The sequence below is a fragment of the Pogona vitticeps genome, chromosome 3, assembly GCF_051106095.1.
Source record: "Pogona vitticeps strain Pit_001003342236 chromosome 3, PviZW2.1, whole genome shotgun sequence".
In the NCBI taxonomy this organism is placed as follows: domain Eukaryota; kingdom Metazoa; phylum Chordata; class Lepidosauria; order Squamata; family Agamidae; genus Pogona; species Pogona vitticeps.
The window spans coordinates 172,061,520-172,085,262 of record NC_135785.1 but is presented as its reverse complement, the minus strand read 5'-3'; the positions used below and the strand labels follow the sequence as shown (position 1 = coordinate 172,085,262).

Genomic DNA, 23,743 nt, shown 5'->3' with positions numbered 1-23,743 from the left:
TATAACCTTAATACTGTAATACTGAAATTGTATGTCATCAAGTCAGTTCTGACTTATGGCATCCCTTTTCAGGGTTTTCTAGGTAGGGAGTACTCTAGGTAGGGAGTAGTTTGCCATACCATTCTTCTGGGGGCACCCCGGGACTGTGTAGTTTGTCCAAGGCCACACAGGCTGGCTCTTTTGGGATGCACAGTGTGATATTGAACTCCCAACTTCTGGCTCCACCTTAGACTATTGTGTGTGATTTTCATTCCCCCCCCCCGTTGAGTAAAAATATTCACCAAAATATTCTGACCGCCATTTTGAATTGTTTTATTTACAAATAATATTTGATCATTTGTTTTTAACACTCGTATTGTCCAGAAGTCCGTTTCAATGCAAATTGCCTTGCACAGTGAAGACAGAATATGGACAACTTAGTTTTAATCCAGTGAAGAGAATCATATTACAAACTGAAAATTCTTTGGTTAAATAACAGCAGCAGATTAAAAACAGCAATGCTTGGTTCTTGTACATGTAATATTTTTTTAGAAATTAACAAAAGGTATCACTATTCATTGGAATTCTTTTTTTTTTTTTGGATAATCATTTAAATTTCTTTAATGTACAATAGGCATAAAGAAAAGTATTCTTTAATGACTTCAAAAATCATTGCCTGAAATCTTGTTGGTGCAACGCTGCCATTTAAATCATGATGGCATCATTATTCCCTCGCAACATTAATCTTTATTTTAATTTAATTTAATCTTTCCAATCTCCTCCTTTTGCAGAAACATGAAATGCTATTTTTGAACTGGAAAAATGTATATGAAAATATAGTAGACTATTGTAACTGGTTTAAATTTTGAGAAGAAAAAACTTTTTTTAAAATAATAACGGACTATTAGAACTTGCTTGAAAGTGTTTTAAAGTGTACATAACCAATGATAAATTCAGTCTTATGTTATCGTCTTAAAACACATATGCTGTATACATTGTAGTCATGTTAAACTAATTTCTTGTAGTGCAGTGGTTAAACTGCAGCACTGCAGTTAAGCCTCTGCTGATGACCTGAGTTAGATCCCAGTGGGTTCAGGTAGCTGCCTCAGCTTTTTGAGGTTAGTAAAATGAGTACCCAGTTTGCTGGGGGGGAAAGTGTTCCTTTATAATTATTCTTTTATAATTATGTTGTAAACTACCCAGAGAGTTACAGCAGCACAGTGCTGAACAACAAGATCAGCACTGTGGGACAATATATAACTCAAAACAACAACAACAATAATAATATATCAAAAGTTTTTACTGCAGCTCCTTAATTACATCCTGGATCATCCCAGATCTGTTCAGAAGAAATACTGGAATTTGATGATAGGGTTCTCCATGGAATAGTTATTTATGGGAACAGTATTACTTGTCTTATTCAAGGATTATAGAAATAAATAGCACATAAACATCCATTTTAAAGTGCAAGAGATAAATACATGTAAATTATAATATTTTGTTCTAGTTGATAAATAAGAATAAAGTAGTGTCACAATCCATGTTCTTGCTCTGTGATATTCTACAATTTTTGTGTGAACATTCTAATAGCAGGATGCTATTCTAGGGCTTGGGGCTGCTACAAATAAGCAGTTTATAAGGTTCAGAGACCTGTTCTGGAAAATACTGAAACAGTAAAAAATGTACAGCATAAAAGCAGTGCTAAATAAAGATTTTTCTGACAAATAACAAATTCCATAATCAGGCTACTGGGATAGTAGTAAAAAACAAAAGCAAAAACCAAGATTTATTTTCATTATAAATTTTTACTTTGGTCCTCAACTAAGACACTTTCTTTAACTGTGGTTAGAGTTTATTACAGTTTAGAGGCTCAAACCAAGATCATTAACCATGGTTTGAAGTTGGCTTATTTTAATAAATCATAGTTAACACAAACTAGTTTGTTCAGATTATGAAATAGGGGAGAAAATCCGGTAAGGATAACTGAAAATGAAACCAAAGGTTCCAGTCTTCGCCAACTGGCTATGTTGCACGAGGAGAAGGAAGTGGAGAAGACAACTGGGGTCTAATATTGTCTGAAATGCAGATAATATTGGAATAAATAAAATAAGGTTAAGCACCCTGACCAGAATCTTCCTGGAAAAATGTATACATGGAAATGTAAACATGCAAATTATTCTCTTCAGTGAATTGTCCACTTACCACAAAATTATTCATGCAACAATTGTAAAATAATTGGTCACAGAACTGATTGTGCAGTGGACACCCTGCAGAGGGTGTAAAACAGCTGTGCAATTACACTTTTATCCCGGAATGATTCTGGCCCTCGCTTCTTTCTCTGTTTTCTCTTTAAAAAGCATAACAAACATACCTTTGAACCATTCTAGGATACTACATTTTTATGAGACAATGAAAGCCAAATGGAAAGTTAAAATTAATCATGTTGTCTTGATTGAAATTCTGTACATAGGTATACCATCCCTTCAGAGTTTCAGGTGAAGAACCTTGTTGCAGTAACTAACCATACATAACTAGGCATTTCATTTCACAGTTCCTTTCTTCTTCTCAACTATTATACTCATCATATAGTGTCACTATATTTTGTGAAGTTCCTATCAATCTAAAAATATTCTGACACCTTAAAGAACAGATTAGGATGATCCATCTCCAGCTTTAAATGGTAAGATTATCTACTGTAGTTCAGGATCTACCATTCATTTTCATGTAAAAGGTTCATAATGCCATTCAACTCCCATTAAGAATGATGGATTCATTTTTAAATACTTTTGCACAAAAATACTGTTGATGAAATACTCAGTAACATAGTAAATAAAACAGTTTGCTTCCAAAGTAAATGTGGAAACACTGAATCCCTGTGTTTGAAAGTTCAGTCAAGCTTTATTGTGAGTTGCTTTGAAGTATTCTTCCAGGGCAACAGTGACAATTCCTCCATACCAGTTCTTCAGCCAGACGTGTTCAATGTTCATTTTCATAAAGAACCATTCATAACTGCGAGGCCACTTTCTCATTACTGAGTGCCTGAAAGAACAAAGGTAACCAAACAGGTTTCTAATAATGTGCACGGCTACTTCCAGTCAATCATCCTAGAAAACTTTGGCAACAGTGTCAATTCATCATAGGCATCCTTCAGTCTCGAGAGACTATGGTAACATGCTCTGTATCGAGAAATGTCCTCTCCAGAGCATGAATCCTGGATAAAGTAGTATGAAGGATAGGCTGTTACCCAAGCAGCAAATCCCCCCTCTCCACGTTGCTGAAATGGCCCAATGGAAAGGCAAGAGCCAATACAACTGGTCCCAGCAACGTCGCAGGAGTTGGCAGAACGACACGAACTGCTTTCGGGACTCCAGCTCCGGATTTTGCCTCAAGGTTAACTCCTGAAGCCTTTTCCATGAGTGGATATAGCCACAAGGCAGTGGAGGTTTGAAATTGTAGTTTTCCTTCTCCTAGATGGGCTGCCTTCCATGGCTGACAAACCCCACCTACCCGGCCTGCTCTCTACTAGTGCGGAAGTATGATCCGACCCTTAAAACTTTCCTGCTTCCCAGGTGTATGCAATACTAATTGGCTTTCCTATTTACCATATTAGGGTCAGAGATAGAAAATTTGAGGATTTATAACTCCAGCAATAATTACTCCACTACAGCAAATACATCAGCATCACTTCAAGCAGTTTGCTGATTTCGCCTTCCATTCAGCCCCCTTTAAAAGAAGACAACCATGATTCCAAACAAATACCTTAGTTTCACATTCTGAAAAAGATGCATCAGTCAATTTGGCACAAACAGGCATAAACCAGCCATTGACCATATAAGCTCTGGGAATGGAAACTGTAGATCAAGATAAATAAATAAATAAATAAATAAATAAATAAATAAATAAATAAATAAATAAATAAATAAATAAATAAGATGTCTGAAGGGCACCATGTTGGAAAGAGCTTCTTGAAAGATGCTGTATTCAAACTGTTTAATTTGGGATGGACAAAATGAAAACAGAGACTTGCTCTAGTATAATGGGAATAAGGAATACTACCTTTAACAAAGTTTGTACCAACCAGTGCCTTTCCTAATTCTTTCCCACAAACCCTGGACACTAAGCACTCAGAGTTAAAACTTATTAAAATCCCACTGCTTTCAAAAGGACAGGTGAGCATTGGCCAAGTAGGCTTAAAGTGCTTAACACCAGCTGAAAGAACCCCTTGTTCCAATCAACATTTTACTCTTGCACACAGACTCTTTTACAGGAACTTTGCTTTCTGGGAATATATAACTTAAGTATCCATCTTACTCCTTTGAATTTTTTTTTTTTTTTGGCCAAAGTGCTGTATTTTGCTCCACTCTCACCCCATCTTTAGCTCAGTACCAGTGGGTTCATACAGACCTAGAAAACAGTGCTTGCTTGGCAAATTCAATTTCTTCTGGAGGCACTGGAACCATCTGTCCTACAAGAGTAAGTCTGGCACATCGTGGATCATCAGGATCAACTGTCGCTTTTCTGTAAGCAAAAAGGAGCATTTTATGGCATGTATGTTACTGCACCTCAGCAATTGTGCCTTAGGACCTATGCAGAGTAACCTGTACAGCAGCAGTTTCTAAAACATGGAACAACACTTACTGATTTCTCATGAAAGAGTGATATCACACACATATGATTTGGTAGAGGCAATAGTACAATCAAGAGGTCTGAATTCTGAGTCAGAGAAAATAACTGCTTGCAGCCAAAGCTTCTACGTATTTTAAAAATTAAGGAACCATTGATAAAATGTGGGTAAACAAGGTAACTATCAATATTATAAGCAGTGTGTAATCATAATGCAGTCCAAAAACATACATTTCATAGTATAATAGATTTTTAATAATTAATGTTTAATACAAAGAGTTACTGCTTTGTTGAATATGCAAGACTCAAAAGGGTCAAGACATTACCTGATCAGAAAGATGTAAAGCTTAGCACCCTTTAAGCATCAGAAGTTGGTCTAACAGATAATCACCCTGCCCATTTGGTAAATTGCTTTGATACATGAAATACCAATGCACATATAAAGCACACTGGTTGATACTGGTACTCTGATGTGTGTGTGTCCAAATTTTCAATGCAAAACTAGTTAATTATTGGATGTAATAAAGAACCATGTAAAAATAACTGAAGCATTCCTTTCCTTCTTTTCATGTTAGTTTATTCTAATGAATTTACATCCTTCAAAATCTTTTTGTGATCATACTCTTAGTCTGTTTTGCTATAACAAGCAAGGATGTGAGGAGGAAGATACAATCACCAGAGTCTCCTGAAATGGAAGAATTTGAGACCATCAGCTCCCCAACAGATCAGCATGATGTGCTTTGGACTGAATGGAAACCTGAGAAACCCAGAGATAGAGAACCTGAATCTAGAACCCCCACTGATATCTCTGGGGAGGTGACACCAGAAGAAGACCTGGGTGAAGGGGAGCAGGAAGGAGGAGGGACAACTGGCCCTTTGGGGGCTAGGGAATATAAAGTGGACTCTAGAGGCAGGAAAGGAAGGCCAGGAGGAGAGAGACAGGGAGCCAGCAGAGTGATGAGAAAACATTCTGCAGAAATGATAGTGGAAGAGACTGAAGAAGAAGGGGATTGGGGAGATGCCTTAAAGGAACCCAAGTAGAGGTAGAAGAACCAGAGGGTCCAGGTGACTGGGAGGATGCATACAAAAAAGACCCCTAAGCTAAGGTTACTGTACAACTGAGAGTACCCCAGGAAGAGGCTGAGAGACACTTACATCCTAAATCTCTTCTCAAGCCCATTTATTGAGAGGAAAGGAAATGCAAGGAGCAGAGACATCCATATAAACCAGCGACAACCCCTCCAGGATGCAGGAGGAAAAAGAAAAGAGCTGAAAGACAATGTTCCACCAGTCAGAACTGGGACTGCTACTGCTGCATTTGGTGTGGGTGTATAAACCCTCCCTGTTGAGGACGGCAAAGAGGTTATCAACCTGTTGATAAGGGAGGGGAAAGAGACTGGACTGGTGGCAGCAACCATGGGACTTATGGACTCTAAAGGACACTTTAGAAGTGAAGGGAACTACAGTATCCTGAAAGGAGCTCCTTGTTCTGTATGTGTTTCCCCTATTCCCGTTTCAATAAATCCCATTGTTGTTGAAGCGTGTGTTGTGTCTTCTATAGAACTAGCGATGGATGAAGGAGCTCCCCACCAAAGCTGCCATGGCTGGCACAGTTCACATGGGGATAAAGAGTTCTCTCCATGAAAGCAACATTCAGTTTAAGTGATGTATAACAACAAAGTCAGTATTAACAATTTTGCTTTTTATTAACTGATAATTTATTTAGATTTTTAAAGAAAATGCAGCAGCTGTTACTATCTATTAGGATGACATTATATTTGCCTATAATCTTATAATCCAAGTTAATGTGAAAAGTCTGAATCAGCTAAATGTCACAATTTGGTTTTGGTGCATATATTTTAGGAGATATTTCTGCACCCAACAATATCCATATTTTTCTGAAAATAATTCACTCTCTCCAAAATACTACTGCACAACTATATGCATGCAACTTGCGATTGTGAACATGGTATTTCTGGCAGTGCCAAGGTGGAACATGTGACCAGTTGTACAATTCCATTGCACAATACCTTGTTGCCAGGCATAACATCCAACACGTTTACACTGGCATGATTTTGTGTTCCACTGGCATGAACAGGATACTGGCCACTGTGTTCACCAGGACTTACTGTCATGATGAAGTCAAACCAGGGCTTGCAGATACCAATTTTCATTTAGCTAACAGTACATCGGTAAAGTCATCTAGTTCTCCTTTTTAGCTTCTTCATTCCATTTCAGTTTAATTGCAGTCCTCAAGAGTAGCTAGGAGGAGAGAACGTTTTCTTATTTTTATATGTTATCCTTCTTTCAATGCAAATATTTTGGTGTGCTCTGGTCCTGAATGGGCAATTAAGAGCTATTAGTTTTGCAGAAGTCCTGTTTCCGGTGGAGTTGAAAACAATTAGAAGCTTCCGTTATGTTGATAAAGATCAGTATTTGTGGGCTCTGCTTGAGGTGTGGCTATAGAAACTATCATGATTAACATCCAAACCTTGGAATTTACCACCACAAATTGCACGCACATAGCTTAATAAATACAAATAGGATTGCAACTTTACTATTATGCTTTGAAAGAGTTGCCTAGTAGCATAAGGAATTTTGAATATCATAAAAATAATAATTCTTTACTTGCTTTATAGTGTATTTGAGTTATTTTGGCTTGTGAAGAAGAGGTTAAGGTGTCACTTAAGCCTAGAAGTGAGCTGCCCCTTGATCGTCTGGGGCAGAAGAACCCAGCACCCTTGTGGCTGCTTTACCTACAAAGATGGAGGACCTAGCTATAGGGGGAGAGGTGACTGATGAGCGAAGAGAGAGAAAAAAGGTGGGAAAAAGGGAGGAAATGACAGAAAGCTTCTTGATGACAGAGGAAGGGGAGGAGGAGAAAAAGAAAAGCTGAGGTGTGGGGGAGTGGATTAGTCCAGAACGAGAGGAGAAGGAAGAAGGCAGCATAAAGAGAGGGGAGGAAAAAGAACTCTATGTGTTCAATGTGTCAGGAAGAGAAGAAGTGAGGAGAGAAAGATGTGGTGGTGATTTTATTTATTTATTGTATTTATATCCCGCCCAGCTGATCAACTGACCACTCTGGGCAGCTAACAATTATGCGCGTGGGCGAGGTCAGGGTTTGGAAATATAATTGGGAGAACTGGATCCTTTGGAATGGACCGTATATGTGTACCCATGGGAAAAAGGTCCTTGGAGGAAGGTGGTCTGCCCAGATCATTTTCCAGTGACTCAGACACCTCGCAAAGGCAATTGGGCACGTCACCCTATATGCGCAGTGAGGAGCAATCCTATGTGAAGGCCAACAGAGAAGGAGAGATTTCGAGCATCTCCGCATTAAGAGACAATGAAGTAGTTGATGGACTTCCTATGTCGTGGACTGATCCCTTGTAAGCAACCGGTCCCGTTGGACCTAGAGAAGTTATGGTTGATCCCCTTCCTTCTTGTGAAGGTAAATGTTTGGTTGGAAAAGCTATGTAGCCTGTGGTTAATCCCATCAAAGAGGAGGAACTGCTCAGTTTTATGTCTGAACCCAATCACATTTACGTTGGTTGAAATCCTGTTGTTTAGTAAGGGCTAGGCTACATGTTGTAATACTTCTGGTTCTGCATCTGTTTAGCACACTCGAAATCAATTTTGAAATATCCACCTACACGATATATAGCTAAACATGCATTTTTGGGGGTCAGAAATTGAGGTGTTTTTTAAAAAAAAAAACCACAAGAGAGTTGCTTATTTTAAGTTACACATTTAAAAAAACTTAATTTTTGGCATGTGTTGGAGTAGATAGTGTCTGTGAGAGTCTATGGGGTTTGCCAAAATGGGTGCCAAGTACAAGGAGTTTTAGAATGAAAGATACTCTGCAGTTTGAACTCCTCCTTTAAAAACAAAGTTTCTGTTTTATTGCTGCATCGATTCTAGTGCTATGCCAGTTCCAAACATATACAAACATTAAATATTAAAAACACAAGGAGACGGGGGGATAAGCTGCTGCTGACACTGTCACACCCACAGCTACACTAAAATTCGTGATTCTTGCCCCCAAACCACTTTGTGGAACCCACCACTATCAGAATGCAGACTGCACCCCCTTCTCGGTTCTGCAGAGCTCCTGGCAGTTGAAGAAAGTGGAGTGGCTGGTCTACCCCAAGCCTGAGAGAAGCCTTCACCAAAGGGAAGGCTGACAGAGACTCCTCCTCCCTGTTTCTTTACATCATAGAGGCAAGACATAGGAGAGCATTTCCATGAGGATGCACACACCGACCCAAGTACCACTTGGTAGCATGCTGATTCTAAAAAAAAACCAAATGAACTCCTGGTTTGCTTCAATAATGTAGTTGTGCACCACTGTAGTTACCAGGTTTGGGGACTTGTAAGACATGACTTGCTGTCAAGACGTACTTAAGTCACACCCACGACTCAACTTGGACTTGACTAGGGGAGGTTGGGCAGACTTGGACTTGACTCACAACTCTGAACTATTTTTCCAACTTGGATTTTGAGTTCCTAAGGGATGGTCCTCCCTGCCTGCCACTGCCTCCACCATCCCCAGCTTCCCTTCCTCTGCCTATGCACCTGCTGCCCAGCTGACACGTCAGCACATGCACAGAGGCAGGGGCTGGCTCTGGGAAGGGAAATCAGCCTGCTGTCTCTGCACACACACACACCAACCTATCAGCTGGGTGGTGCATGTCCAGTCTGAGTCTTTGGGTCTGAGTCCCAAGTCCCAAGCCTTGGGGCGGAGCGGGGGACAAAAAATTCAAGACTCAGACTCAAGGCTTGCAACTTGGGCCCAAAAAATTGGACTTAGGAATCGGGCCCAAAGACTTGCCAAAATCCCTGGCAGTTACTGCACAACTAGAGTAGACTTATTTGTCCTACTCTAGTACCACTTACTATGCTAAGCAACATTTCAGCCAGTCTATTCTTTCATCGACTTTGCATAAATTCTCTGTGTCAATGGGATTACTCTAGGTAAAAGGTAAAGGTTCCCCTTGACAATTTTTGTCCAGTCGTGTCCGACTCTAGGGGGCGGTGCTCATCCCGCTCTTCAAGCCATAGAGCCAGCGTTTGTCCGAAGACAATCTTTCCGTGGTCACATGGCCAGTGTGATTTAGACACGGAACGCTGTTTACCTTCCCACCGAGATGGTACCTATTTATCTACTTGCATTTGCATGCTTTCGAACCGCTAGGTTGGCGGGAGCTGGGACAAGCAACGGGCGCTCACTCCGTCGCGTGGATTCAATCTTACGACTGGTTGGTCTTCTGACCCTGCAGCACAGGCTTCTGCGGTTTAGCCCACAGCGCCACCACTTTGCATAAATTCTCTGTGTCAATGGGATTACTCTAGCAAACATGATTTAGAGAATTGCTGCCAGCCTATAGCAAAAGATATAAGCAACAAAACATACTGCAAGGAGGAAGCAAAACTCAACATTGTTGAGCACTGCAGAGTAGTTTCATTCATATCCCATCATACTTACATCTATGGGAGTTTCCAGGATGTTTGTGGGATGCAAACCAAAGTTGTTACCCCAACTCCCCCATCATATCACAATTAACAACTCCATGAAAAAAGAGCAATAGTTTATTATTATTGTCTTAAACTAGTTTTAAATAAATATCTGTCTTGGATTTTAACCAAAATTCCCCACAACTCTGAGTTGCCAGTCAAATTGACACTCTCAGCTTTTACCAGGTCAGCCATGTGATACACACTGGATAAGGTAGCCTTCACCCATTCAAGGCTCTTAAGCAGACACTCTATTATCACTGTTGGTATGGAGGTCCAACATATGGAGCAAGTAACCTGAATCAGTGGGACGTGGTGGCGCTGCGGGTTAAACCACAGAAGCCTCTGTGCTGCAGGGTCAGAAGACCAACAGTCGTAAGATTGAATCCACACAACGGAGTGAGCTCCCATCACTTGTTCCAGCTCCTGCCAACCTAGTAGTTCGAAAGCATGTAAAAATGTGAGTAGATAAATAGATACCACCACGGTGGGAAGGTAACAGCGTTCTGTGTCTAGTCGCGCTGGCCACATGACCACAGAAACTGTCTTCAGACAAACACTGGCTCTACAGTTTGGAAACGGGGATGAGCACCGCCCCCTAGAGTCGGACACGACTGGACTAAAAGTCAAGGGGAACCTTTACCTTTTACCTAACCTGAACCAATGTGGAGTCAGACAGAAGGATGTTTTTCCTTCCCTTTTTTAGATTTCTGGGTAGATCAATATAGGCTTCCTTCATTCTTCCTCTAAGGTCACTTCATGTTTCTTCTTGCTTCTCTAACTTATCTAGATAGCGGTGTTGCCCACATGCATGGAAGCCAACTCCGGGGGATGTTTAATTAAGCTGAGTTATCTCTTCCAACCCACACTATTCTAAATGGATTTCCTAAGTTACTGAATAGTAGTTTTCCTTTTTTGCCTCAATACTACACTATAATTTTATCTTCAATGGTCAAAAGCTGAGGAATATGCCACAGCTTTCTTCCAGTAAATATCAGGTAACCCAGATAATTACTCTGTAGAAAAATTCCCAGTGGAAGATCTTTCAGCTTTCCAGATCCTTTGAATTGCAACTCTCACAACTGCTTACCACTGGTTTATGCAAGTTAAGGCTCCTGGAATGAAACATCAACATATCTAGGAGGCCTCTGGCCTCTAGAGAGATAGAAAGCATTAAATTCAGCCCTCTTAAATAATGTGTTTAAATGGATTCCTGATTATGAAGGAATGCACATTTGTGCAATTCCAGGTGGAGCCCGTGCTGTTAATAAATGTTCCTCTTGCCCATCTACTTCTTCATATTCTTTCTTTTACAGGACTTCGCATTTTCAAAATGACTCAAAACAAGAGACTGGCAACATGCTAATTAAATCACATGCCTACACAAAAATATTTGCCAACAACAAAACTGCCTACGGCAGTTTCATGAAACATTTCATCTGGCCTGTATCTGACCATTCATGCCAGGAAGCAATTCCAAGATGACTTACGTTGCTATCATAGAATTATGTTAACAGGCTGCACCAAATAACAGGGCTCCATGAATATTTTCCTCTGGACTAAACTTAGTTGTTGCTGGGGGTTTTTAATGATTGTATTTCTCAACCAAGGAATTGTGGGAACTGCATAGAGAAGGGTTTATAGATTTTTTGACAAATGATTCTCAGTACCCTGTGAAAGCTACTGTTTCTGGTATTATTCAATAGAGGCCATGACTGTGCATTTTCAAAAATGTATAGTGTCAGGCATGGAAGGAGGCAAGACAAACAGGTGGGTGGGCATTAACCACCCCAAATTCCAGCAATCTGGCAATGTACCAGCCTCTCTTATTAACAAATTCCCCAATAAAAGGGAGGTTAATAGAGTTTGGAAGCAATGTTGTAATGTTACCTGTTGTTTTGAGGAACAAGCCATGATGTGCAAAATTCCATTAGCACTGGTAACATCAGTTAAGGGTGTGTGTTTTTTCACACTACCCAATAATGCTTATTTCTGATTTGAAAATATTTTGTGGAAGTCATTTTGTGGCATTTCTAAGCATTTAGATTTGTTTTTCTATTTTTAAAGTATATTTTTTGTAAAATGATGATAAAGTAATAAAAAAACATGCTGTAGCAATTAATGCATTATCCTTGAAAATAAATAGCACATTATTTTCAAAAAGCAATGTGTAATACCCAGTGTGTTATTCATTCAAAACAACATTCCAAACTCTGAATCATGTAGCATTAATACCAAATCATGATATACAGCAGAGTTACAGGGCCAGGCTAGGTGAGGGATTCAGGAACGTGTTGTTCCAAAACCAGTAAGATTACAAATCGGTATGAATTGCCTGTTCTCATTCAGTTTACCTTGGTTGAGCCTTAAGTGAAACAGGACAGGGGAATTCATAGTCCTGGGTTCGCTCAGATTGAACCTGTTCACTATTGCCTTTCTTTCCCTTCATCCTCTTCTTGGTACAGACTAAATACTAAGCAACTAGCACTCTGAAAGAGTTGAACACATGTAAACAATAGCTAACATTATTGGGCATCTTCAAAAGTGACTTGACTTAATACAGCTCTTATTTCCAAGTATTGTTTTTTTCCTTTCCACACTCCAACCCCAAAGAGTACAGAATGCAAAGCCTTAGCAACAAATAAATATTGTGGTCACATGACTTTCATTTTGCATTTCAAAAGGAACAATTACATGCTTTATGTGCATCCTCTGTGGCTCAGAAATCATAATGCACCTCTAAAAGAAGTGAACCAGTGTGCATGTATTAGGTTTACTAATCTGCATGGCAACAACGTCAAACTAAATCTCTTTTTGAAAGCAAAATTCATAATCTGAAAAGCTTCTCCTGATCTTTAGCTTGATGCTTTAGGGCACCATTAACCTCCTTGCTTGATGTTTTGACAGCATGGATTTTTCTTTCTTTCTTTCCCCTTCCCACACTTTGTGCTAAAGCATCAGTTTGTTCCAGGTTTTGTTTGGTTGTCAGTGATCTCTACTCTTCCTTCGTATTCAAAAGCTTTATTCTTTTTTAAAAAATATATATTTTAGATATATCCCAATGTCAACTGGGAGGCAGCTGCACCACAGCTTTTGAACTAGGCATTTGATAACAAGATTCTGGCACCTTAGAAATCAACTGGACACAACCTGGTCACTCCCTCTATAAAACTGGAGCACTGTGAAGGGCAAATTTTGAAAGATGATGTGGCAGATAAAGGGTTGTATTATCACTTCCTATTGGCTACTGCACCACTATATATTGCACACCCACCTTCTATTCCTCACGGCCCCACAGTATTCTAGGTGTCTGTCTATCCTTGAAGATATGACCAGAATTCTGCTGTCAAGGGAAAGCATCCAAAAAGTGATACAGCATAGAAAATGTGCAAGGAACTGGATAGGGGACCTGTGTCCCTGTTGGTTTTGCTGGACCTCTCAGCAGCTTTTGATACTACTGACCCCAGTCTCCTCCTGACCCATCTCTCTGGAATGGGACTTGTGGGCACCGTTTTATGGTGGCTCCAGTCCTTCCTGGAGGAGTGAATTCAGAAGTTGGTGCTGGGGGACTCATGTTCGACACCTTGGCCACTGACCTGTGGGGTCCCTCAGGGTTTTGTTTTATCTCCTACTGTATGTTATTTAACATCTACATGAAACCGCTGGGAGAGACTATCCAGAGTTTTGGGGTTTGGTGTCACCAGTATGTGAATGACACCCAGCCCTAACTCTCTTTGCCACCTAAATCCAGGGAAGCTGCTCCAGCTCTAGATAAGTGTTTAGTATCCATAATGAACTGGATGAAGGTGAATAAACTGAAATTTAATCCAGATAAGGCAGAAATGCTTCTGGTCAGTCGAAAGGTAGGTACTGGATGGGATTACACTCCCATTGAAAGAACGAGGGTGCCGCTCATCTCTCAGCCTGAATGCCCAGGTCTTGGCAATGGCCAGGAGTGTATTTGCACAACTAAATTTGGTGTGCCAATTACATCCATTTCTTGAGAGATCTGATTTGGCCACTGTGACACATGACCTAGTTACTTCCCAGCTGGATTACTGTAATGTGTTCTATGTGGGGCTGCCAATAGAAAATGTCAAGAAACGTCAGTGGGTCCAAAATGCAGCAGCCAGACTGCTGAATGGGGCTGGTTACAGGGATCACATAACCCACCCATTACAGCAGCTCCATTGGCTGCCAAAGCACTTCTGGGCACAATTTAAAGAGCTGGTTTAAATCTCTAAACCCCTAAATGGCCTAGGTCCAAGCTATCTCAAAGAAATATCTCTCATTATTTGCTGGCTTGGGTATTAAGATCATCAGGAGAAGCCTTTCTCTTGGTCCCGCCACCTTCACAGGTGTATTTGGTGGGGACATGGGAGAGAGCCTTCTCTGTTGCTGCACCTAGACTTTGGAACTCCCTCCCACCAGAGACCAGGCTGGCCCCATCTTTGCTGCCCATCTGCAAGCAGGCAAAGCCCTTTCTCTTCAGGAAAGCCTTCCCACAATAATTAGCTACACGTATTTGACTTTCTTTTTCAAGGAGAAAAGAGGGATAAAAATATTTTAAATAAATAAGTAAGTGGAAAATACCATGCATACCCTACCCCACACTGGCCCACAGCTTTTCTACACAGCTCCCCTTTGTCTTCGAATTGCCTCACTACTCAAAAACAGCAGTCCTTGGAACTTAACTCTACACAGTTGCATGCAATGAAGCTGGTCCAAAATGTTTTACTGCCCGAGACAGAGCAGGAAATGGGACTCTGCCTTTTCTTTCAAGTCATGGTGCATGGAGTCAGACAACCTCATGAACTCTTCCCTCTCTTGCTATAAGAAGTGCAACAACAGTGGTGAGTTTAAAGAATTAAAAATGTGCTTCCTTTTCATGACACCTCAGAGCAGATGTCCACGCTGGCTCTTTCACCTCTCCTAATGGAAGTTCCACTTTTGATGGGGCCTTATTCTTGGTGCCACCATGTTAGTTCTCTAGGAGAGCCAGCTACCATTTTACAGTTGCAGGCCAGTCTAAGGCAGTACCTCAAACTACCAGCTGAGGAACTGTCAGGTAATAAAATGGGCCTCCTCAGTTTCATCTGGTGCTACAAAGGCCACACAGCTCAGGGTGCTCCTAGAATGTAATTGGCTGCTTGCCCATTTCTTCTGGGAACTGGTCTAACTACTCCAAACTTGCTTGGCAAACCATAAAGCTGCAGGTTTTGAGGGAGGGAGGTGTCCCAAACAAGTGTTGACACTGATAAGGTGTTTGGTAAACAAAGGCATTGTGCTGGGGAAAATTAATTTTCCTCATGGTATTGGACTATAATTCCCATCTTGCATATCCAGTGGTCATGCTGTTGGCAGATGGTGAGAGTTGTAGTCCAAGGCATTTGGAGAACATCGGTTTGAGGAAAACTGGTTTACAAGATTGTACTGCCTTAGTACATAGGAAGCTGCATTATACCAAGTCAGACCCTTGATTGATCTAGCCCAGTATTGTGAACTAGGTATGTGCCATTTGGATTTTTTAGAATCCACTTCCCAGAATTCTCCAAGAATTCCTCAGGCAGACTTTACGGAGTTCCAGTTCACAGATCCACACTCACAGACACCTTTATTTCCCTCATGGGCAGCAGGGCCTATCTCAGAAGCAGCTTTCTTGGTCTCATTTCCTGCCACAATGCTTCCTTGGGTCACAATCTCTCTGCCTTTCGGGTCTATAGAGGGTACCTCCTAAAGCACTATGTGACACCTAGGAAGCTCTGTGGCAGTCTTCTCCCAGGAGGCATTAGGGCAGGAAAGAAGGCCTAAAATGTAGCCTCTGAACTAGGCCTTGCTCCAGGTAAGAGAACTACAGGTGTGTGAAGGTATGGGTATATAGACTAGAACTGCCTTACCTGGAAGTCTCGATGGGGGATTGGGGAATTGTACTTTAAAAAAATAATCTTCTGAGTTCTGATTTTGCCATGTTATACTGGAGGCATTCCCAGTACAAGAACCCATGCTCCCATAAGAGATAAGAGGAGTCTACACGGCCTAATCTTATTTATTTATTTATTTATTTTATTTATTTATTGTATTTATACCCCGCCTATCTAGTCATTTCGACCACTCTAGGCGACCACTCTTGCACTCTCTAAGCAAGCCTGAGGGTCTTCACTGTTCAGGAGGAACCTATCTCATCACCACTATGTTACAGTAATATTCAAAAAGCAATCTAATTGGCTTCCTTCTGTCCATGGAACAGGGCAAGGTGCCACCTTGTACTTTGCTTCAGCCAGCAAAATGTACCAGACCAGTTGGCCCTGTCTTTACAAAATGAGTCTGTGCTGCTAAAGGAGATGGGGGTGACCATGCATGTCCCACAGCAAATGAATGACACCAGTACATTCCTTGGGCTGTAATGATAATTTGGAAAGGACCCCAATGCCATTAGGAATTATATAAGCAAGCGAGGGAGAGAACTGCATGTGTATAATATAGCAAACCAGATATTTCCATGGTTATTGTACCTGCAGAAGTCTCCTTCCACCTCTAGCAATGTCAGTGAAGCAGTGGGATTTTTCATCAGATCTACTACTGTGTTGTCCTTCGGAGTCACATAAAAGAAAGGAATCCCAGAGCTGTTGTCTGTGGGGCCATCACTGAAGGATAAATAGTTTCCAAATGGTGTTCCTTGGATCTGAAAAAAATCCAAATAATTGGCTCTAAGAAAACATATAGTAGTTTTTCACAAACACACTTGATAAAACTTAAAAGCACAAATGGAGATAAAGGTCTAAATCCAATTGCTAGCCCCAGTTAGAAGAGATCCATGTTCTTTAAGCCTTGACTTGACAGATCTCACTTATTCTATTCTGACCCAAGCTTATTTGTCCTGAGATCCAGTGTCCTGGTTTAGCTTTTCCAAATGAGTTGTACTGACCAACAATGTTCATGCAAAATGTGTCTCGCTTTTTTAAAATTGCTTTCACATCCTTTCAGATTAAATTCATTTTTTATTTATCATATGCATCACACAAGCTAATGAAAAGATGTACAGTACTAGACTTCCAAAAAGTAATAAAGAACTCTTTAATAATGTGTAATGTTTCTGCTTGAGTCTTGCCCACATGGTAATTTTATTAAAGTGAATGGATTGAATTTAAAAACTGTTACTGGTTTGGGAACTGTAATTTTGTGAGAAAGGGCTAAGGACTGCTTACTGAAAATTCTGAACAACCCTGGCAAGCAATATTTTTCATAAGTCTCTATGGCAGTCAGTTTTACAATTATATTTATAAGAAGATTTTCATTCTACTTTCCTACCATATGGTGGCCAACACTGCTCAAAATATTTTGAGCATATAAACAGTGAATGAACAATATTCTATTGTTTCTCTCAGCCACACAGTAAAACTACTAAATCAACGACTGAATGGTTAAGTCAATATTTCTGTAAATCCCACTGAGTCAGTGTGTCTACTCTAGTCAGCACTAGCAAAAGGATACTGGTCAATAAGTCTGTGGTACACATAATATGTATGTATCTTGTCCATAAATTCAAGCTGATCTAAATTATAGATGAGGAGACAGCTCTAGCTATAACTGTCCACGTTACAAGATATAGAGATTAAAATTTGCATATTTATAGTACACTGCACCCAGTAAAGGAAACGTCTGACTACAAACATTGATTAGTAATGTAAAGACACAGCTCTATATCACTTTATTTAGGAGGAAGCACCATTTAGTTTACTTTTAAGAAGACATGTACTAGATTCTGCAGTAACTTTAATAGCTAATGAGACGGTTGCTTAAAATACTATATGTCACTGTGTGATTTCTAATGTACAGAATATATTAACATGGTTCATAAAATATTTGGTGGTAAAGCACATTTGAATATTATTTATACCCAGATTCCAAAGAGCTCTTTCTGCTAGAAATTAAGATGACTTCCATCCCCCTCAGAAGCAACCCCACACTCCTTCCCATGCTATTTCAAAAAGATATCCCTGAGCAACACAGATGGCTTGCTCCAAGGCCCAAGGGCGTGAGCTTTTAAGAAACAGAAGTTTGTGTCAGGAAGATATGCTACTATCCTCTGGATCTTAGTCTATGCATTGTGCACAACAGGCAGCTCCTGCAAGACTGAGGCCCAGCTTCTGTGGAAAGACCTGGTAAGAATGTAAACGACGAGAGGTGAGACGTTAGAATCCAATAACGTAACTGGAGATCTGAGATGGAATTACAGTCTTCTGCTGCACCACAAGGGATATTTTATTAATGACTTTTGTTATTGACTAACCCATTCTCTTGCCCCACCCCACAGTGGTTGTTTTCTTTTCTTGCCATTGTAAACTGGATTCATGCTTCAGTGTTAACCATAAAGTATAAAAGGGCATCATCCTCCAAGGAGATGACAATGAGAATATTGAAGCTCCTGCTTAGAAACTGATTGGGTAGCTCAGTGAGTTGGGTACCTGGCTACAGAGCGAGAGATAGGGAATGCAGCTCCTCACTGTGTCTCCACGGAGAAGAGCCAGACGTTGTGCTCTTGGACAGGCGGCCCAGACCAGAGTGCCTCCGGAAGAAAGGAATGGTAAACCACCTCTGAGTATTCTCTACCTGGGAATCTCTGGAAAGCGTCACCAGAACTTGGAAATGACTGTTATATAACCATGCTGTTACTTATCATGAATCTGACTGAAATATGTGAGACTCGTTCTAATAAATGAATGTCACATAAGCTGACTTTTCTTCCTCTTCTCCCCACGCAGAACCTTGTCTCTCTCTTTATCTTCACCAGGGAGTCTGCCAACCCTCCAAAGCAGATATTGAAAGCATGCTGGGGCAGGAGGGAAGAGGAGAGGAATCATCCTTCTGCATTTCACTGACAGAAACTGCTCGAACACAGAGCATGTGGGCTTTATTGGATAAAATCTACTATTTCCCACATTCATATTGTGATCCTCTTTTCTCCTGCCACCTTAATTTTAGTAGGAGTGTGCAATTAAATAAACACTGCATATTATCAAGTAGGTAAATCTGGGGAAGTGCCAGGGTGCCCCCAGAGGAAGGGAGTGGTAAGACACGTCTGAGTCTTGTCTACCTGGAAAACTCTGAAAAGGTAGAACGATGGCACATTTTAGTACTGAAACCTGTTTCAACTAGAGGTGTTTTTAGATTGCAACTCTCAGAATTAACCTGGAGATTTCTAAGAAGTGTAATCCAAACCCACACAACTCTGCACCTTTAGATTAGCAAAATATATTTACAAATATTTTTTAAATAGTAGTTATACTCCACTAAAATAAACAATGCAGACACAGTATCCATCAAAGGCAAACACTTTTCAACATGGCCTTATGCACATTACTTTACAAAACTCTCTCACACAGAGATTAAATTTAAATTATTTATAAAGGTATACTGTTTTACACTGAAATAAAGGGTGTGCTTAACCTTTCCACATTACGGCTCTGATTGTGCACTTGTGATTAGCAGCTTTGCACTTCTCCATTTGAAGAGTGTTGAAAAATCTATCCTAAACCAAGGATGCAAAGTATATAGTCAATATGGATATCTCACACATCCTTGTAATAGTAGTGATATGTAAATTAGCAAATTACTACAAAATTATCCTGCTGCCAAAGATTCCACACAAAGCACAACACAATACAGTAGAAATTTATATAGGGGTTGTTAAGCTACCATAACAGATGAAACTCAAAGAAAGTGATTATTCATGCTTGGTTAATCATGTACTGGCTACAACCAAACCACACTGCTACTTCTGTGAGTCTTCCTTTGAGAATGGCACAAAAACTTTAATCAATGGAAAAATGTAACCTAGACCTAGAGGGCTGGAATTAGAGCTGTACACAGTCCCCCCCCCCCGTCCCATTCAGTCCATGTCCCACTCAGGGTACAGATTAGGACCCAATTTGCCCTGTGCCCTTTAGGGAATGCTCCTAACAAGTCTGCTTCTGTGTCTGTGCAGTTAATGTGCTGGGAATCTGTTTTTAAAACATCCCCCAAACAGCGGAATTGCAAAATGTTTTCCCCCCAGCCTTTCAAATCCAGGTATCGTAGAAAACCAGTTCTGTACAACATCTCATAACTTGGTCCCTAATTTCTTTTTTTTTTTTTTTAGTTCTTCTTTTCATTAACAAAACAGGCACCTCTGAACCACAAAGCCAAGATTCCTCTGCTGTATAGTCTTAGCAAATATGTACATAACGCCTCTTCTAAATTAACAGCAAGTGAGAAATATTGCCAAGTTCTGGTACAGATTCAGAACCACCACAAGCCCACCGCTCTAGAAGAAGCAATATCCATTCAGCAGTATGGTATTAAGCAGATCTTAAACAGTTCCACTGATGCAACAAACACTGATGGATTCATAACACGTGAGAAGAAGAAGAAGAAGAAGAAGAAGAAGAAGAAGAAGAAGAAGAAGAAGAAGAAGAAGAAGAAGAAGAAGAAGAAGAAGAAGAAGAAGAAGAAGAAGAAGAAGAAATATTTGAGATCCATGTCAGGACACTGCTGAATATGGACGGACTTGGAAAGCAACACCTTGTTTACTTGGGAAAGGATGAAATAAATCTGTTACTTGACAGTTGCCTCAATACCTTCTGGGTTTTTTTTTCTACAATTATTTGTTTCATTTATACCCAATTTTTCTTCCAATGGGCTCAAGGTGTGGTGTACATGGATCTCTTCCTACCTGGGTTATCCTCACAGCAACCTTATGAGGTAGGTCGGGCTGAGACCGATGGGCTTCAAAGGTCACTCCTGGACACAATGGGGATCTGAACCCAAGTCCCAAGAGTCCTAACCCAAGAATCTAACCATGACCCCCCCCCCAAAATGGCTCGTCGTTGTTGGGGAGGACTGGGTTCTGACAGGCGGACAAGGGGAGAAATCTGCAAGCTGCTTCCCAGCGAGTAACTTCCTTTAGTGTCCCCCCCCCCGCCGCCTCCATACATGACCCACCGACCGACCGACGGACCGACCCGCAGCTTTAGAGCTCTGGGCGCCTCTAAAGGGTACCTTTTCTTGAGCCGAGGTGGTGGCCACGAAGCCCCACAGGTTGCGATGGGCCAAAGCCCGGGCCGTCCTGCTGGCTCTCTCGACCTGGGGGCCCAGGCTGTCCGTCCCTTTCACGCCTTCTCTCCGGTAAGAAAACATCCGCGAAGGAGACGAGACCTGCGGCTTGACTCTCCCCGTGGCCCCCGGCCTGGACCGGAGGTCGCCCACCTCCTCCTCCTCCACCACCACCCCCCGCCCTTCCTCCTCCTCCTCCTCCTCTTCTCCCTCCGCCGCCTTGTAGACCCCGGCCGGGGAGCTCCGCTTCCAGAGGCTGCCGGCGTCTTCGAGGAGCGCCGGGAGGACCTCCTCGTTGGAGGAGCTGTCCAGCAAGTCGTCTTCCACCTCGCGGGGGACCGGCCAGGAGACCGAGCTGACGATCACGTACCCCCAAGCCGGCGCCAAAAGCAAGCTGCCCCAAAGGGCCCAGGGCAGCCAGGAGGCGCAGGCGGCCCTCTCCCGGAGCTGCGCTGGGCGGCGGTGGCGGCGGCAGGCAGGCGGCATCTTGGAGCCAGGGCGCTCCGGCAGCGCCGCCACGCTCCCGCCTCCGCCGCCGAGCGCCAGCCAAAGCCCGCCAGGTTGGCGGAGGGAGCCAGCGCCCCCGCGCGGCCCAAAGCGGCGCCTGCCCGGCAGAACGGCAACCTGGCCTGGGCGGCGGCGGCCACGGGCTCCCTCTTCGAGGCCTTCTCCGACAGCTCAGCGCCCGCCTAGGGAGAGGCGAGGCGGGAGGCCTCTCCTTCCTCTGGCAAGGGTTAGGCTCCTCCCTCAAGAAGTCGCCCGCGGCCAAAACAAACCATTTACATTCACCGCCGTCCTGTGAGGCGGAGAGCCAGCGGCAGGATCTGGCATCTTCTGTTACCTCACTCAGATTGTGGGGTAATGCTTAGCATGGATAATGATACTCTTAAGGGGGAGGTTGCAAAAATGGCTGAAACGAGAGGAGAAACAGCGCTCTGAACATTGGAAATATACCCTATAGGATAGGGGGCCGGTGGTGCTAAAATGGTGCCGCTGGGTACTCATGCCAAGCAGCGGCTGTGAAGCATTTGCTGGCCAGGGAAACAAGAGGAAGCTTCCGGAGTATGTTCTGCCCCGGGCATCGCCCTCAACCTCCAAGCCTGGCCTCTGGGAAGAAGTACCAGCGCAGGGCTTTTTCATGGCTTTGTAAAAGAGGCACTGGGGTCAAGTAGACCCTGAATATAAAGTTTTATTTTCTTTCACGGCTTTACTAAACAGAAGCCCCCTTGTTCCCCCTGTTTGCTTTCAGATTCCTTTGTTAGGATCAACAGATCTGATGAGGTGTGATCTTTTTAGGTTCTGTTGCTACACTGCTGTTTTACTGTATTTCACGACGACTTTGACACTGTCAAAGGACTTTGACACTTTCAATATGCTGAAGAAAAGCAGGCATTATTTGGTTTTGGTTTTGGGTTTTTTTAATATGAAGTATTGCTTCAAGAATCCAATTGTAATTCATTTCTTTAAAATTCAGGTCTTCGCAGGCAACGGCATCCATGTCATTCTTCCTGGTGTTGTTCCTATGGGCATGCAAAAGCTTTCTGAAAAGGAAGTGGTATCTGGTGCAGTCATGGGCTTATGAGGATTTTCATCTTTTTCTTGTACAATCAGTAAGCTGTATTAGAGGAAAGAAATCAAATGGGGATTTCTGCTCCCACCTCTTAGGTACGTAGCTGCTGAATTTCTGCCTGTTCTGATTTGGTAACGAAATAGAAGGGCTGTCAGGAAAGAAGTAGAAGCTAGGCTAAATCTTGATCACTTTTTAAAAAGCTGTGTGTCTTTTCTGTTTATAACATATCTCTGATGAGAGGATCCACTTCATTTACTTGATATCTCCACACGCTCGCAACTAGGTTATGACTTTGTCAGCAGCCCAGCACATTTCTCCAAGTAAGCATTTGGAGGAGGTGTGGAAGGACCGAACCACTTACCACTCACCCTATGCAGGCATGCTGAGCTTCTGTACCTTTTACTTGCAAGGTGAGTTGACAGGAGTGAGTTCCATCTCTTGGTCTGACTTTCATGTCAGGAGGGAAAAACAATTTGAAGCAGGAGCTGCCTAAATGCCGACTGTAAAATTTAGAACTCTAGATCTAAAAATGTACACTACACAATTTCAGCAGTTTGCTTCCACTTTAACTGGCAGTTTGTTACCAGTTTAAACTGTCATTTTTCCCATCCTCCAGGATCCAGTTTGGCGAGGTACTTAGTATTCTCTGCGGTAGTTTAGCTAGCAGAATGAGCTTTGTGACAGAGAATCCGAAGTGCCTCACCAAACCAGGTTCCTTTAGCACCAATGTGGGTTCTGGGAGGGTGCTTTTTTCTCTTTGCCATCAAACAAAGAACCATTGCCACCTTGGCAGGATTTGGAGGTCAAGTGAGGCAGAGTTCTAGAGCTCCTTCAGTGGCCAGTCCCTTGCCTTAAAAGTAGATTAAGCCAGCCCCCATGAAGATTTGGCTTTCCTGTATGGAACATCTGGTCTGTGCAAAACAACAAAAAAAAAATGAGAGAAGAAGCGATACAGTTTTGACATCA

General features: G+C 41.9%; 1 protein-coding gene across 1 annotated transcript; it reads right to left on the bottom strand.

Moving 5' to 3' along the window:
* Nucleotides 1–296: 296 nt before the first annotated feature.
* Nucleotides 297–21,866, bottom strand: CREG2 (cellular repressor of E1A stimulated genes 2). Its single transcript, XM_020805585.3, has 4 exons — nucleotides 21,154–21,866; nucleotides 16,629–16,798; nucleotides 4,384–4,497; nucleotides 297–3,018 (listed from the first exon to the last, which is right to left on the bottom strand). The coding sequence occupies exons 1-4, from the start codon at nucleotides 21,691–21,693 to the stop codon at nucleotides 2,871–2,873; spliced, it is 972 nt and encodes a 323-aa protein (XP_020661244.3). The 5' UTR covers nucleotides 21,694–21,866; the 3' UTR covers nucleotides 297–2,870.
* Nucleotides 21,867–23,743: the final 1,877 nt, after the last annotated feature.